We start from the raw sequence: 16,597 nt of genomic DNA, 5'->3' as shown, positions 1-16,597 counted from the left end.
TTTTGCCCATTTGTTTAACCTGCCCACAACCCTCCACAAACCCTTTGTGCCACTCTCACTACTCTCTTTCCCATCTACTTTTGAGTCATCCCCGAACTCAGGGGTAGTACATTCACTTCCCTCCTCCAAGTCATTAATATGCAAAAACAAATAGGACAGCTGGAGACAGAATAGGAATAACAAGAGAGACACAAGTCTGCTTTTTATCCAGTTTTTAAAAAGTTGTTGGAAAAAAACTTAACTCAATTGCAAGTTATTCTGACAGCAAAGCAAATGTGTGACAAACATCTGTTGAATGGGTTCAGTCATAAGTTAAGGAAGATTGTCATTAACATACTGTGCTGAGTGAAACTGCTGAGCTTGCATTCTGTTACCACCTACAGAGTACAGAATATAATTCAGACACTCCGTAATTACATTGTACAGGAGCGATAAATTACACATTAGCATTTTCATACATATGGCATTAACATCAGATTAATATATCATATGTAGCATTTATATTTTATAGTCTATTACATAATCATTAATACTTTACAGTATAAGATGCTGTTTATCAAATAGAATGAAAGGTTATTACTGAACATATAAATTTATTAATTTCAAAAAAGCATTACAGTCCCAACATATCTTACACATAGTATTTAAATTTCTTTCCTTTATTACTTTACATTTTAATCATTAGCTCAGTTTGTCAGTGCTACCTTTCTGTTGGAAGTCGGTTGACTGCAGCTTAGTACAAGCACAGTGTGTGTCAATAGAGCAGGTTTTTTTGTTTTAAGGTTGCTGGGTCTCCTATATAGTCAGTTTATATTAGGACACCCACTGTTCTAGTTTTCCAGTGTTGCCTAATGGTGGCAATAACTCTCCAACTATGCCCTACATTTCGCTTCAGTTTTTATTTAATGTTTAAATGCCCCACCAATATGTTGTAACATGTTCTTATGTGGGTTCTTCAACTCTTCATACAGGCTCAGGTCAGAGCTCTAGCTTCCTACTAAACAACATTCATTAACACACTGTATCTGATGGTGAGCATGCCCAGTGCTGTACAGAGTCCAAACTCTTAGCTGAATACTAACACCATAGGACCATTAGACAGAGCAACAGAAATAAGCCACTTGACCATTCAAATCCATCTGCCATTCAATGAGATCATAGCTGAGATGATCATCCTCAACTCCACTTTCCTGCCTTTTCCACATAAGCTTGATTACCATCATGATTAAAAATCTGTCTCAGCTTTAAATACACTGAACAACCCAGCCTTGAAAGCCCTTTGGTAAAGGAATTCCACAGATTCAATTCCCTCAGAGACAAAGGGCCCTCTTCATCTGTGTCTTAAAGGGCCAAGCCCTTACTCTGAGATTATGCCCATCTATTCTAGACTCTGCCACCAAGGGAAACACATCTCTTTACATCGACCTGGTTAAGCCAACTGCCCCCCACCCCACACACCAAGTATCTTATATGTTTCAGTAAAGTCACCTCTTACTGTTCTAAACCCCAATAGTTACGAGAACAGTCTCATCATCAGAAAATCCATCCATACTCAGAATTGAACCTTCTTGGGTTCAGCATTAACAAATGTTTTGGAACCTCACACAGAAGTGCTGTCCCAGGCCCAACCATCTTCAGCTGCTTCATCAATGACCTTCCCTCTATCAGAAGGTCAGAAATGAGAATGTTGGCTGATGATTGCATAATATTCAGCACCATTCGTGACTCCTCAGTCCATTTCCAAGTGCAACAAGATCTGGACAATATCCAGGTTTGGGCTGACAAGTGCTAAGTAACATTTGTGCCACACAAATGCCAAGCAATGACCACCTCCAATAAGAGATAATCTAACACCACCCTTGACATTCAATCCCCCACTTTCAGGTCAATGGTAAACTCAAAGATGTTGATACTCAATTAGACTTTCTACATAAAAACAGTGGTTACAAGAGCAGGTCAGAGGCTAGGACTACTGCGGTGAGTAACTCACCTCCTGAGCCTCCAAGCCTATCCATCATCTACAAGGTACGAGGAGGAGTGTGACGGAATACTCCCCACTTGCCTGGATGAGTCCAGATACAACAACACTCAAGAAGCTTGACACTATCCAGGACAAAGCAGCCCACTTGATTGGTACCACATCCACAAGTATCCAAACTCTCCACCACCAACGCTCAGTAGCAGTAGTGTGTACTATCTACAAGATGCACTGCAGAAATTTACCAAAAATCCTAGTACCTTCCAAATCCACAACCACTTCCATCTAGAAGGACATGGGCAGCAGATTCATAGGAACACCACCACCTGCAAGTTCCCCTCCAAGCCACTCACCATCCTGACTTGGAAATATATTGTTGTTCCTGTACTGTCAGTGAATTAAAATCTTGGAAATCCCTCCATCAGGACATTGTGGGTCAACCCACTACACATGGACTTCAGCGGTTCACAAAGGCAGCTCACCACCACCATCGGAAGGGTAGCTAAAGATTGGGCAATACATTCTGGCCAGCCAGCAACACTCACATCCCACACATGAATGCTAAGAAACTCAGGATTTGCCTCCTGAAATGATAAAACTGGTCTGATAGTAACATGCTATCCCAGTGTTAGGAATCTTCGAATAGCAAAGAAAAGGGAGAAGACTCAATGCTGATCAAACCCCTGGAAGAGTTAAGTGATGGCTTCACAGTAATACCATCCAATTTTCTTAACTTAGAACTTCAGAAGCTGCAACCCAGTCTTCTTTAGGCAAGAGCTCACGTTTCTGGAGAACTGAGCCAAGTCTTCCAAAATGGATTGTTGTCATCATCTTGGAATGGAATGTCTTTTAACAGTCCTGGAATATCGTTAATCTTTGTAGACAAACTAGTTGTGCAAGTACCTGCCAACTCAACAGGGGTTTGGTTCAATGCTGAAAGATCAAAAAAGGCTCTTTAATAACTTTACCATTGCAATGAAGGGTTGCTTCAAAATGACCTTTAACTGAAAGGAGCTCATTTCCCAGAACCCGAGATAGTGACATTTGACATCAGTATGAAGCCAGTCTAAACTGTACAGTAATAGATTAGATTAGATTAGGTTAGATTAGATTACTTACAGTGTGGAAACAGGCCCTTCGGCCCAACAAGTCCACACCGACCCGCTGAAGCGCAACCCATCCAGACCCATTCCCCTACATTTATCCCTTCACCTAACTCAATGGGCAATTTAGCATGGCCAATTCACCTAACCTGCACATTTTTGGACTGTGGGAGGAAACCGGAGCACCCGGAGGAAACCCACGCAGACACAGGGAGAATGTGCAAACTCCACACAGTCGGTCGCCTGAGGCGGGAATTGAATCCGGGTCTCTGGCGCTGTGAGGCAGCAGTGCTAACCACTGTGCCGCCCATAGTAATAGCTACTCCTGAATCGAAAAAATTAGTATGATTAGGCTACTATCCAAAATTCCTGGTCCAGAACATCACCATCTATTGTGGGGCCAACCACGTCCACTTGACCAAGTAATTTCCATGTGTTCATAATCCTTGTTCATTTGCAAACCCTCCACAACTCTAGAAGTGATCTACGTGACTTACTTTTAAAAGATGATTTTGCATTGCAGGACTGCTGGCAGTGGGCAAATCTGTCCAGGGAAAGCAGTGGACACACATTGTTGGACAACCTTTTCACTAGCAATGTTTCCTTACAGTACAATGCCAACATTTGAAAATGGTAGCTCTGACCTTTTCCTCACTCATGTGCAGGCTCTTTTGTTGAATGAGGATGACATAATCGAACCTAGCTCACTGACATGCTCAGACTGAGCCTTAGTCTTGAGTTGAATTGCCCTCCGCTTTTGGGTTTAGCATCTGGCAGTCTGCCCTGGGATTATCTGTACTTCAGCCCTGGAGTACTGTCAGAAAATGAGCTCATCCTGCAATGCTGCGACATCACATGAATTGGAGACACCATATAAATCATCAGTGGAATGTTTTAAGTCGGCTTGATCTGGGACAACTGGTTGGACTGAGCCCATCCAATAATGAGGTTCTCAGGACTGAAATAAGCATGGAGACGGCTAGGATAGACCTAAAAACTGCTTCAGATTCAACACCTTGCTAGTTAAGGACAGGTTCCAACCCTCTAGGAGAGTACCAACACATCTCTCCTGAAGTCAGTCACCCTATCCTTGTAACTCTGTTTTTCCCATGGCTAACCCACCTAAGCCTGCACATCCCTGGACACTATGGTCGATTTTGAAGCTCCTTGGATGCTGCCTGAACTGCTGTGCTCTTCCAGCACCACTAATCCAGAATTTAGTATGGCCAATCCACCTAAATGCACATCTTTGGACTGTGAGAGGAAACCACAGCAACTGGAGGAAACCCACGCAGACACGGGGAGAACTCCACACAGACAGGTCCCTACCACCATGAGGCAGAAATACTAACCACTGAGCCACCTTGTGTGGTGGTAAACCTGTATTTAAAAACGAGGCTCATTAATAAAAATCAAATCCTGACTTAATCTATTGCCCTAATTAGCCTTACAAATGATTTAATTAGTTACAACCAGACATTAAGTGTCAGGTGAGATTTCACTTCAACTGCCCTTCATCTGAACGTGTAGTTATAACACAATCTTGCAGCTTGAAGCTCAAGGCCTATTTCGTATGGCTCACAGCATTTCAAAATAATTCAATATATTTTCTTGTGACATGCTTCCAATACAATTACCTTCTGTTGACATTTAACACCATCACTCTTGTCACCATTGATCAAAACCTGAGGGGAGCAGCCGTATAAATGCCATTGCTACAAGAGCTGGTTGGGGGGGGTCTATGTTCTTCCTTACAGCAAGTTCACTCCTTTGCTGGAACCTTCCAGCTTTGTGATCTGGAAGCTGAAATTCTAGGTCTTGGTTGATCTCAACTTCAATGCGAAAGGACAGAATCTGCCCTGAGGCATCACCAATCACAAAATGGCACAGGCTTAAAATTCAAACCGATCCCAAAGTTAATGGTAATCCCACACGGACAACAATAGAGTTTGGCTCTTGGGACAACTTTGCTGGGGCCACAAACACGCGACTCACTTTCATGGTTCTTAAGCCTGTTTAATAATTAAAAATAAATCCAGTTGAATATAATACAAAAGTCAACAGCCACCGTAAACCAACCACCGTGCAAGAGAAATAAAACTTCTTATAGATATGAACCATTATGCATCGTAAAGAATACATCACATTTACAGTAGTCTTTCACCATAATGTTAAGACCAGAAACAAAATAAAAGGATAGAATACAAAATAATTTTTAGACTAATCGGGGGGATTTCTAGCATGACTGCAAAAGCTCCAATGATGAATATTAACGTCAAGATCACTTTTAACCCCTTTTACATTGCAATTCTTAACCCATCATTTGGATTACTTTTAACATATATATTTAAGGGTGATAATTTCTAACGATTAACTTACTGAAGCAGTGCTGTGTCAACTGTGCTGCCATTGGACAGTATTGAGAGACACCACGCATTGGAAACATAGTAGTTATTGCAGAGGAGCAGTTGCGCTCAGAGGTTTGAGAATCTTACATTGTTCTGTTCAGTCCTAATATTTTACAGGTCAGTACATGACACACATCATAGTCAGAGCACCCAACGATCCTCAGAGGAGAAACTGGCTACAGAATTCTAGTTTTTCACAGAAGCGAGATTAAGAGTCTTTGACCAGGATTTGTCAAACACAGTTGCTTATATTCATATAATGTGCAGACATATACAAAGGTACATTTCTTACAGGGTTATAACCCTCCAATTACATCAAATATCAGCGACTTAAGTTTCAAACATACATAAAATTTTCTATATATAAAAACAAAACCTGGAGAGTGTAAGGTGTTGCCACATGCAGATTGGATAACTAAAGCTCCAGCAAGCTTCTTTGAGAAGGTTATATCCAAATAACTGCAACTGTCAGCAATTCTTCTGCAATGTAAAGGGGATACTAACTATTGTATGTAATGGATTATTGTCTCCAGTCATTGACTGATCAAAGGCTGTCAGCTCTGAAGCAAGTTGATGTTATATTACTGCTCCAACAACACTGGTTGAGACTGATGCCCCTGGGGCAGGCTTTGGTTAAAAAGGTTCAAATGGAAGTTCTTGTACTTTTCCAGTCATTGTTTCAGCTGAAACCCAACTTGGTCTGTTCAACACATTATTTTGGCAAATATAATTATAGCAAATTGTTAAACACGATTGTTTTATACACCTCCATATAAAGAAAACCACAAACTTAAATAGGTCACTAAAATATCATTGAAAGTCAGTTTTATTTTTGCTTCCCCCACACCATGAGATTTCATTGTGAATAGAAGCTACAAATGACTTTAGCTCTGTTCACCAGCAGAAGCTTTTAATTATTTCAAGGCACCAATTCATTTGCATTTTCTGCTGTGGGCTTGCACAAATGGAAAATATTGAAATGCAATGGAAAGCATAGTGCCCAAGTGAGGTATGATCCAAAACAATTGGAAAACATTAATACCGTTTACTTTGTTTAAACATTTAATGAAACGCGTAGGATAACTTAGCTACATGCTGCACCTGTTAGCTCCTCATCCTCTTTGACTTTTCTTTGACAGGTCATTAATGATGCGTTATCCAGAATTAGAACTCTTCAATCAGCAGAGACGTTTCATCAATTAAAACAGCCCCATGACAATGAAAAAGTGACTTAGTTAATTGTCACAGTAGAAAATTGCTCTCCATCTATTTTTAATGGTCCAGTAATTCTCCACTCATTTTTAATGAAGTTTTAAAATAGAACCCATACGTCCACGATCTAAAATCAGCAATGAAAATAATTACTTCCATTTCATATTATAGAACACAACATTGAAAAGAACTTCGAGAAGAAAAACAAAAGGAACTACTACATAGTTTTGAATTTAAATATCTTGCTGATTAATAAGAAATGTCACAATCTAACCAAAAAGAAAAAGTACTTTTCCCTGTATGGTCATCTCATGGGTTAATATTTACAATAGTCCATTTACAGCTGTCAATTCTTTCAGTCTCAAGATGTAGATTTATTTGCATCCTTACATTGCGGCTAACTGTCCCAGCATCATCTTGAACTGTTGTGTACAGTGAGACAGTTCAGTGACTCGGTCTATCATCTCCTTGGCAGCAGAGCCAGATGGGTATTGCAAGGCTGCAGTCTTGGTTGTGATAACAATATGTTTTAGCATCTCACAGAGGAGGTTGCTGTAGTGTGTAACTTTATTGCGAACCTCTTGCGATTTAGCCTGACGAGACAGTGTGTCCCCGATGAACACCAACTTGTGGGCACTGAGAATGACAAACTTGCTGTGAGCCACAAAGATTTTCGGAGGTTGATTGGTATTAATGGAAGTGAAGAAGGCATCGATGGCATTGATTAATGTGGTAATGTTCGACTCGCACTGTTCCGAGTAAAACAATAGCAGCTGCTTGTCTGAGGGGCTCAGCTTGCTCTTAACCTGTCCATATTGGTGCGTCGGGGTCCAGTTTGAGAGGTCGTTCTCAATGGGTCTCGTTACTTCCTGCTCAAGACGCTCAAATTGTTTCACCTGCAGAGGCCAAATAAGCAAAGGTCAGCCATCCTTACTTAGACTAACGCTACCTTGAAAAGGCATTTCTCACAGGAAATTGAGAATTTGCAGACAGGATCAAGAACTGCTTGACCTCCAACCATTGCTGGCCCAACACCATGATGTTTCAACTCTAACGGTCAGAGAACTACAGGCAACTCAGTGTCAGTCTGTCTGAAAACACAATCCACAAAGGAACAGTTCTCAAGAAATCACACTCATACTTTCACCACTTAAAGGATAGGAAAATCACTGGGATCTCAGGATATGCAGTCCCAATGGACAAGGCCCTGTACCAGGGACACACATTCAGGGCAGCCGCACTGAGACTTTGTGAAACATTACTGAGCTAAGGGAAGCAGCAGCTCGCACATGGGGTAACAGACCACAGGCCCGGCTAGGTCATAACCTTTTCCAGGTTCCTACTCTTCAAGCATGACAATCCCAAACTACTCTCATGAAGATATATAAATTCAGAAGACAAAGCAATGAAATTCACTCCACACCAATCAGAACCGGGACACTTCGTCCCTCCTTTTTCCAGGAAGATTTGACCAACTGTTGCAAGGATACCATCTGCACCATCACCCAGGGCAGAGGACTCTGCAGTGGGTGAGGGCAGGGCCACTGTAGGACCCTCACCCACTGCACGGCCCCTCACCTACGGCGCAGCCCCTCGCCTGCCGCAGCCCCCTCACCCACTGCACAATCCCCTGCCCTCCGCACAGCACCCTCACTCACTGCATGGCCCTCTGACCCTCTGCATGGCCCCTCCCCCACCACACGACCCGCTTGCCCTCCACACAGCCCCCCACAGCACCCATTCCACTGGAGCATAAGTTAAAGACAAGAAGCTTTAAATCAGTGCTTTTCCAGACCAATCTGGTTAATTTGTTTTTTGTAAACCCAAATGAAAATAATAACTAATTTCTAACTCCAAATGTCCAACCAATACTGCCACATCAGTACCATATCTGATTCCAATAAGGAAAACTAATTCACTCAGATATTTGCTCTCCTCAATTTTTTTTTTAAAAAAAACAGGGCCATGGCCTGATTCTTAATCTGAAGGGGAATGCCTAGTTACATCAGGTGCTCTCTTTGAGATTAACATCATCCCAAGGTTTAAAAGACCAGCTCTGGAACTAATTGCAGAACAAATGTCATTTGATACAACAATCCGACTGTGACGGAGCAAGGGCTAAGGAGTCAGGATTTCAAAACCTGCTTCAGTCTGGTTGGAGGGTCCTGAACTCCCGGCCCTCTCCTGGTTTCACTGAGCAGACAGCCCAACCCAGAGGGCTGTTTGGAATGCTGTTCTCAATATCTGTTGAGGCTTGAACATCTTCACAACCTGCAAAGCGTGTCATTACCAAATCCCACTGGCCATCTCACCTGCAGCTGCTCCAGCTGAGCTTTCCCTTGCCGTATGATATTCTCCTTCTCTAACAACTCCTTCTGCGTTTTCTCAAACTCTTCTTTACCCTGAAAAGTGACAGAAAAGTAGACAACATTAAAAACCTTGCTCCTATTAATGACTCAAGTGGTTAAGACCTCACTCACCATCAACGTTACAGACCGAGGGTAAGCCTGAGGAGGTCAGGGTTAAGTCCAGCTGCAACAATACTCTTCCACAGGCTCAGACTCCACATGACCCCCATCCACCCAGACCTAACGTCAGTGCATTTGAGAAAAGGGGCCAAGGAAAATAAAACAAATACAAACTGCATTATTGAGCGAAAGCTGCTGAGTAACTAAAACAAAATGTTCTGGGAGAACATTTCATTACAGATGGATTTAAAATGTTCTTTAAATTAAATCAGTTTGTGAATCAGCTCAGATTCCATCCAGAAAGTCATTCTGGCTTAGAAAAAGAATTTCAGGTAACAATTAATTTAACACAAAACTCTATTTTTTTGGTTAGGAGTCTGCAGTGCTCTGAAACACAGGCTCAGTGTAATAATGACTGTGAACACGAATTGATCCAGTTTGGAAGTGAACAGCCCACTGTCTGAGAGACGTGCGGAGGCAGGAGAGTGAGGATCATCGCATTCATTGGAAGTGCTGACTGACCCTTCAACTCTTCCCTTACAGAAATTTATGAAATAAGGGAAGTGCTTTCAAATAGTTATGGGTAGTTTCTTTTAGGCAGCTCTGATCTCTGCCCCTGGACCTCAGCCTCCTCAAGTGAGTGATATACCCATTGTCAAGCTGCTTTGTACAGAGACAAGCAACAATCTCTGAAAGATACCAGAGTTGGTCATCACAAAGACATTGCTAATTCTGCAGATTAACTTCGTAGGCAGGGAATTTCTAAGATCCAGAATACCCTGCCCAGAAGTGTAGTGGAGGAAGATTCAATCGTGGCTTTCCAAAGGGAATTGGATTCTCATCTGAAGAGGAATCGTGCAAGATTCCGGGGAAAGGATAGGGGAGTGGGCCTGGCAGAATGACCTTTGCACAGAACCAGCAGAGGACTTAACAGGCTGAGTGGCCTCCTTGCTGGCGCAATCATTCAATGATTCCATAAAGGGAACATGTTGGACATAGACATCTTCTGGGACTTCAAATTTAAACTCTTCTTTCCAAGTGTAACTTGTGGGGTACTATTTGGGAATGATTCCAGCAAACATTTGAGTATTGAAACATCCAGAACCTGAGAACATAGCAGTAAACCAACTCAGTCCCTGGAGCCAGCTCCGTCATTCAACGTGAAAATTGCTGATCCCTGTTTTAACGCTATCATGGCCCAACGTTCTTTTATACTCCTGGCCATGAACAAAATTGTCAATCTGGTCTCAAACTTCAAATGATTAATTAACAGACAGCAGCCACTGACTTCTGTTGGAAAAAGTCCCACTGTTTCTTCACAAAGTATTACCAAACCTGGTTAGCTTGAAGTTAGGGCGGCACGGTGGCTCAGTGGTTAGCACTGCTGCCTGACAGCGCCAAAGACCTAGGTTCGATTCCAGCCCACTGTGCACATCTGTGTGGAGTTTGCACATTCTCCCTGTGTTTTGTGGGTTGCCACCAGGTGCACTGATTTCCCTCAGAGTGTCCAGGCTACATGGATTGGCCATACTAAATTGTCCATAGTGTCTCGGGATGTGCAAACTGGGTAGATTGGCTTTGGGTTGGGGGGGGTGGGTTGGGGTAGGATGCTCTTCAGGATGGACTGAATGGGCTGTTTCCATGTTGTAGGGATTCTATAAATGTTTCAGCTTTGTTCCCTTGTCCTAAAGTTCCCCCATCAGTGGGAAATATTTCTCTCCATTTACCCGATAAATTCCTTTCAAAAGCCTAAAATTGTCAACCAAATCACCTCTTAACCTTCTATAATGTGAGGAATACAAACCGGATTTCTGTCTGGTGTCCTAAAGTTCCCCCATCAGTGGGAAATATTTCTCTCCATTTCCCTATATATTCCTTTCAAAAGCCTAAAATTGTCAACCAAATCACCTCTTAACCTTCTATAATGTGAGGAATACAAACCGGATTTCTGTCTGGTATGCTGGACTCTCAGTCACATTCTGCACTGCACACCTTCCAAAGCCTGTCAGTACTTCTAAAGTATACCAACCCTGAGAGTTTACAAATTCCAGATGTGGTCTAACCAGGGCTTTCCAAAGCCCCTGCACAACACCCTCTCCTTTATTTTGCAGCTTTCTGATTTTAAAGCCTAACATTCCATTAACCTGCTTGACTGCTACTTCATGTATGGGGGTCAGTTTAGCTCAGTTGGCTGGATGGTATGGGAAAGTATGGGTTCAATTCCCACAGTGGCTGAGGTGACCATGAGGACTATCCTTCTCAACCTCTCCCCTTGCTTGAGGTGTGGTGACCCTCAGGTTAAACCAGCACCAGTCGGCTCTCTGTAATGAGAAGCAAGCCTTTCATCTGGTTAGACTTTGGTGATTTGATTGATCCATGTAGATTAGCCTATAACCTCCTTAAACATCTACTGCTCCTTGCTTTTCACTATTTTTGCAAAGTATCCTTTTCTGATCCAGAAGAGATGAACTCTCACATATGCGCATAATCCATTTGCCACAATTTTAACATCCCATTTAATGGAACAATGCCCCCACAACTTCATACGCTGCCTAATGTACAACCAGTCACGACGCTAAACACAAATGAAGTGAATACTGAAGGCCCTAGTCTGGATCCTTTCAGAAAACCACAATTCACTTCCTTCAAAATTTCCATCTTCTACCACCCAACAAGATTGATAGTTTGCATGAACCTCTATTTCACTTAACAGCCTTTTATGTCTAACTTTTTATGTGGCTTCTGGATGCATATATATGCTACATCCATCCACATTCCCCTGCCTACTGTTCTAATTATTTCCTCAAAAATTCAATTAGGTTTGTAAGACATGACGTGCCCCTTACAAATCCTCGTCGGCCCTCAAAACAGATCAAATTTCTCCAGGTGTTCAGTCACGCTGTCCTTAAATATCAGGATTGGTTCAGTACAGAAAAACAACTACTTGCATTTTAATTACTTCATTAACCTAGTAAAATGTCCCAAGGCACTTTTCTGGAGCACAACTGGACAAGAAGTGACACAGAGTTAAAGAGATAGGGATTAGAGAAGGTTAGGAAACCTTCAGTCAAAAAGACAGGTTTTAATCTGCACGAGTGTGGACAGGTGTACTGGTTTGGGGAGGGAACTCTAGGAGATAGGGGCCAGACAGTTGAATACATAACTAACAACATCGGAGTAAGAGAAGCAGGGTCTGGGGAAGAGACCAGGAGTGGAGGCATTGAATCAGCAAGATTCAATGGAGGTTGAGAGCAGGGCCAAGATCACCAAAAATGATCTTTTATTTTTGCAGCTGACAGAAAAATCTCTCTGGGCTACTGGATGAATCTCTACCAAGGACTAGGCTACCGACCAGGTTGGTTCAAGTGTCCCATACCATAGACACCTTCTCCCTGACATGTAACTAGGCAGGACAGGAGTGGAAAGTCAGCCCACCCTATACTGCACATTGTAAAAGAGCATCTTCTTTCACTGTAGCTGCAATGGCACCACAAGATGGTGCTATAAGACCATGTTGCCTCCAAGTCTCTAACACTTGAAACATTTTAATTACATTGGATTACATGCAAGGTCAGATCTTCAGATTGAGATGTTTCTTTTTCCTATAAATAATGCACATTGTCGATTATCTGTCCTTGGATCTGAAATAAGTGGTCAATCACTAAGCAGTTATAATCTGATCATAGTCTAGTAAAGTATCTGTTAAGAGGAAGCAAGGACAGCTTATTTTTCCCCAGTAAAACGTGGCCAGTGTGCTGGGTTTAAGTTGTAAAAATTCCAGAATAGCAGCAACTGGTTTTCTTCTTGTACACAACTGATACGTGGAAATATTTGTGTTGTTTCTCCTTCAGTTAGTCACAGATAGTACTAAAGGTCACCTTGGTGCTTTAGAAAAATGTTTTATTTTTAAACATGGTCACTTGCAATAGACAATAGGTGCAGGAGTAGGCCATTCTGCCCTTCGAGCCTGCACCACCATTCAATGTGATCATGGCTGATCATCCTTAATCAGTATCCTGTTCCTGCCTTATTTCCATAACCCTTGATTCCACTATCCTTGAGAGCTCTATCCAACTCTTTCTTAAATGAATCCAGAGACTGGGCCTCCACTGCCCTCTAGGGCACAGCATTCCACACAGCCACCACTCTCTGGGTGAAGAAGTTTCTCCTCATCTCTGTCCTAAATGGTCTACCCCGTATTTTTAAGCTGTGTCCTCTGGTTCGGCACTCACCCATCAGCGGAAACATGTTTCCTGCCTCCAGAGTGTCCAATCCTTTAATAATCTTATATGTCTCAATCAGATCCCCTCTCAGTCTTCCAAACTCAAGGACATACAAGCCCAGTCGCTCCAGTCTTTCAGCGTAAGGTCGTCCCGCCATTCCAGGAATTGACCTTGTGAACCTACACTGCACTCCCTCAATAGCCAGAATGTCTTTCCTCAAATTTGGAGACCAGAACTGCACACAATACTCCAGGTGTGGTCTCACCAGGGCCCTGTACAGCTGCAGAAGAACCTCTCAAGACTAGTAATCCCGAACACTGGGGGGATGTTCTCAGCTCAAATCCTATGGCAGGAAAGGAACAAAGTTCCACCTGAACCTACCCTGACCTCCTTGTAACTCCAGACCCACAGCAAAGTGATTAAATCACCACTGGCCTCTGGATAATAAATAAATGGCCTGCGATGGCCATACCCTATGAACAAAGGAGAAATGTGACGTGACATCTTATTGTTTTGAAGTACCTAACACTTGCAATTCCTACTTGTTTGACTAAAAAGAGATGCACTGATCTCACCCACAGCTAACAGCGGTGGTTAAAATCACAATCTGTTTGTGGGGTCCCGAAAACATTCAAAGCACTTGGGCAGCCATTCAGCATCAATGGAGAGAACAGAGATTCCAGGCAGGAAGCCTTCCCATGAACCAGTGAGAGGAAAGCCCTTCCTTGGAAACAGGAACCTATCTGGTTCTCTCCACAGGCGGTGGCTGATGTGTTGAATGCTCCCCCCCCCCCCCCAGTTTTCGTTTCAGGTTCAGAGTTTCAGCATGTGCAGGCCTTTCCTTTCTTGCTGTTTTATTGTACATGAGCAAAGCTACTATTGTGTCAAGAGTCCCAGCAAGGTCTGATCTCCTGAGGTTTAACCTCCTGTTCTCTCACAAATCCTTTTCCTGCACGTTTTGGGTTGTTTTCCTTCTGTCAGCTAAAAATTGTCCAGCCTCAATCTTCCAACATCGTTACTTTGATAAAGCAGTTAATAAGCGTGGTAAAGGATTCACTTCCCTCAATAAACAATAATGGCGAATAGTCCTTTTTATTTCACACTTCACCTCTAACCTTACTGTGCACATCAGAGTGCATTAATGAAAATGAATAAACCTTTCCCTGTTATTGTGCTGGGGCTGTAAGCTGCAGCTTCATCCATCGCAGCTCTTCAATGCAGTGATTAATTACACAACAGAAATCCTGCTGCACAAAGAGGGGCCAATGTTCACCATTTGGACTTGAGGTTTGTAACAAGGATGAGAACAAGTTGAACAACAGCAGGCATTGAGCAAAAACTCCGAAGTGCAGTGTTGATTGTGCGCTGAAACTCCATAGCTTTTATTAAACTCACATCTAAGGGGACCTTGTGACTCCAAACTAAGGGAAGACTAAGACGATGTAATAATATCATCAGCTTTGACATTCTGGGAACCACGGACACACAGATAATAGGAGTAGAAACAGACCATTCGACCCCTTCAATACTACAACCATTCAAAAGGATTATGGCTGATCATCCAACACAGGACTCTTTTCCTGCTTTCTCCCCATTCCATTTGATTCCTTTAGCCCTAACAACTATGTCTAGTTCCTTGAAAACATTGAATGTTTTGACCTTAACTACATCCTGTGGCAGTGAACTCCATAGGCTCACCAGTCTCTGGGTGAAAGAAATTCTCTTCTCAGTCCTAAATATTCTACCATGTATCCTTAGACTGTGACCCTTGGTTCTGGACTCACTGGCCATCTCTTTCCTATGTTTACCCTGTCTCGTCCTGTCAGAGTTTATAGGTAATCATGGGATAAATCCAGACATCAAAATGGGGGAGGTGGGGAATTACAGTCGCCTGTGGTGCAGGGAAACATCACGAGAACATTTAGTAGGAGACATGATCACTAATTTATGAACAAAAATATGAGGTGCTTGTGGTTGGTAGAGAAATGCTGTTAGCCAAGAGACCTTTACATGTATACCCAGCTGGCTACTTAATCATCCTCAGTTTTTTACCTTTTACAAAGCTATCCTCGGAGCTGGTATCCAGAGGACCTTGTTGTGATGGACAGAAAGTCTTTACATTCACAGAGATGACCTCATCTAATGAATGGGCCCCTTGTGATCCCAAAAACTTGTTCATTGGAATTCTACTTGGACCAATTAAATAATAGCACACTCCTTCCTCTCTCCTGATTTAAGGGGGCCAAAGTCAGCACAGTAAATAATTTCTACTGCATGATTTTAAAATGAGTTAATGTACTAAAGTAGTCTTCAAACACGTTACAGGAGTCAGAGATCAGTACCACACAGAGCACTTTGCCTCAGATTTGTAAACCCACCTTTCCTTTTCAAATATCCTGTGTGTAAGCTCACTGCTTTATCTGCAAGCAGCTGGTGGTTACCTCAGTTGGCTGGATAGCTGGTTTGGGATACTGCACAAAGCCAACAGCATGGGTTCGATTCCCACACTGGCTGAGGTTACCATGAAGGACTCTCCTTCACAACCTCTCCTCTCCCCTGAGGCGTGGTGACCCTTGGGTTAAACCACCTCTAGTTAGCCGTGTTTAATGGGAGAGCAGCCCTACAGTCCAGCAAGACCATGGGGACTTTTACCTTGACACTTACTGCAGAAGATTCCAAATGTGTTCCTTGGAGAAGGGAGAATTGTCTGACTGCATTTAGAGAGAATTATGAGCGCATTAGAAGGATGTATCACTGGTATCATCTCAACCACACTGACACCAACTTCCCCAAGGAAAAGGTGATGGAAAAAGATATGGAGGGGCATCCAGATTTGTGAAAACCCAATAGTTTCCATCTAAAGCTATTTGAGAGGGGAAAAGATATAAATGGACCTAACAGGCAACTTTTTCACATAGAGGGTAGTGGGTGTATGGAATGAGGTGCCAGAGGAAGTGGTAGAGTACAACTACAACATTTAACAGGCATCTGGATGGGTATATGAGTAGGAAGGGTTTGGAGGGGTATGGGCCAAGTGCTGGCAAATGGAGCTAGATTAGGATAGGATATCTGGTCGGCATGGATGAGTTGGACTGAGGGTCTGTTTCCATGCTGTACATCTCTATGACAGTGCATAAATAAAGATGGCCTCAAAAACAAACAGAAAATATACGGTTAATTCCACTTAAATTATCCAGAATAAGTG

General features: G+C 42.6%; 1 protein-coding gene across 3 annotated transcripts in view; it reads right to left on the bottom strand.

The window, feature by feature from the left end:
• Positions 1–5,076: 5,076 nt before the first annotated feature.
• The window catches only part of bcar1 (BCAR1 scaffold protein, Cas family member), a 243,966-nt gene continuing 232,445 nt past the window's right edge, over positions 5,077–16,597 (bottom strand). For all 3 annotated transcript variants that reach the window (XM_043707042.1, XM_043707041.1, XM_043707040.1), the window contains exons 6-7: positions 9,014–9,103; positions 5,077–7,597 (exon numbers count right to left, since the gene is read on the bottom strand). In XM_043707042.1, coding sequence (XP_043562977.1) covers positions 7,088–7,597; positions 9,014–9,103 — 600 coding nt within the window. In that variant the 3' untranslated portion in view covers positions 5,077–7,087. The remainder of the gene's footprint in view (positions 7,598–9,013; positions 9,104–16,597) is intronic.

This window comes from Chiloscyllium plagiosum, chromosome 17 (assembly GCF_004010195.1).
Source record: "Chiloscyllium plagiosum isolate BGI_BamShark_2017 chromosome 17, ASM401019v2, whole genome shotgun sequence".
Lineage (NCBI taxonomy): Eukaryota > Metazoa > Chordata > Chondrichthyes > Orectolobiformes > Hemiscylliidae > Chiloscyllium > Chiloscyllium plagiosum.
The sequence above is the reverse complement of the archived record's forward strand: the minus strand, read 5'-3'. Positions and strand labels throughout refer to the sequence as shown.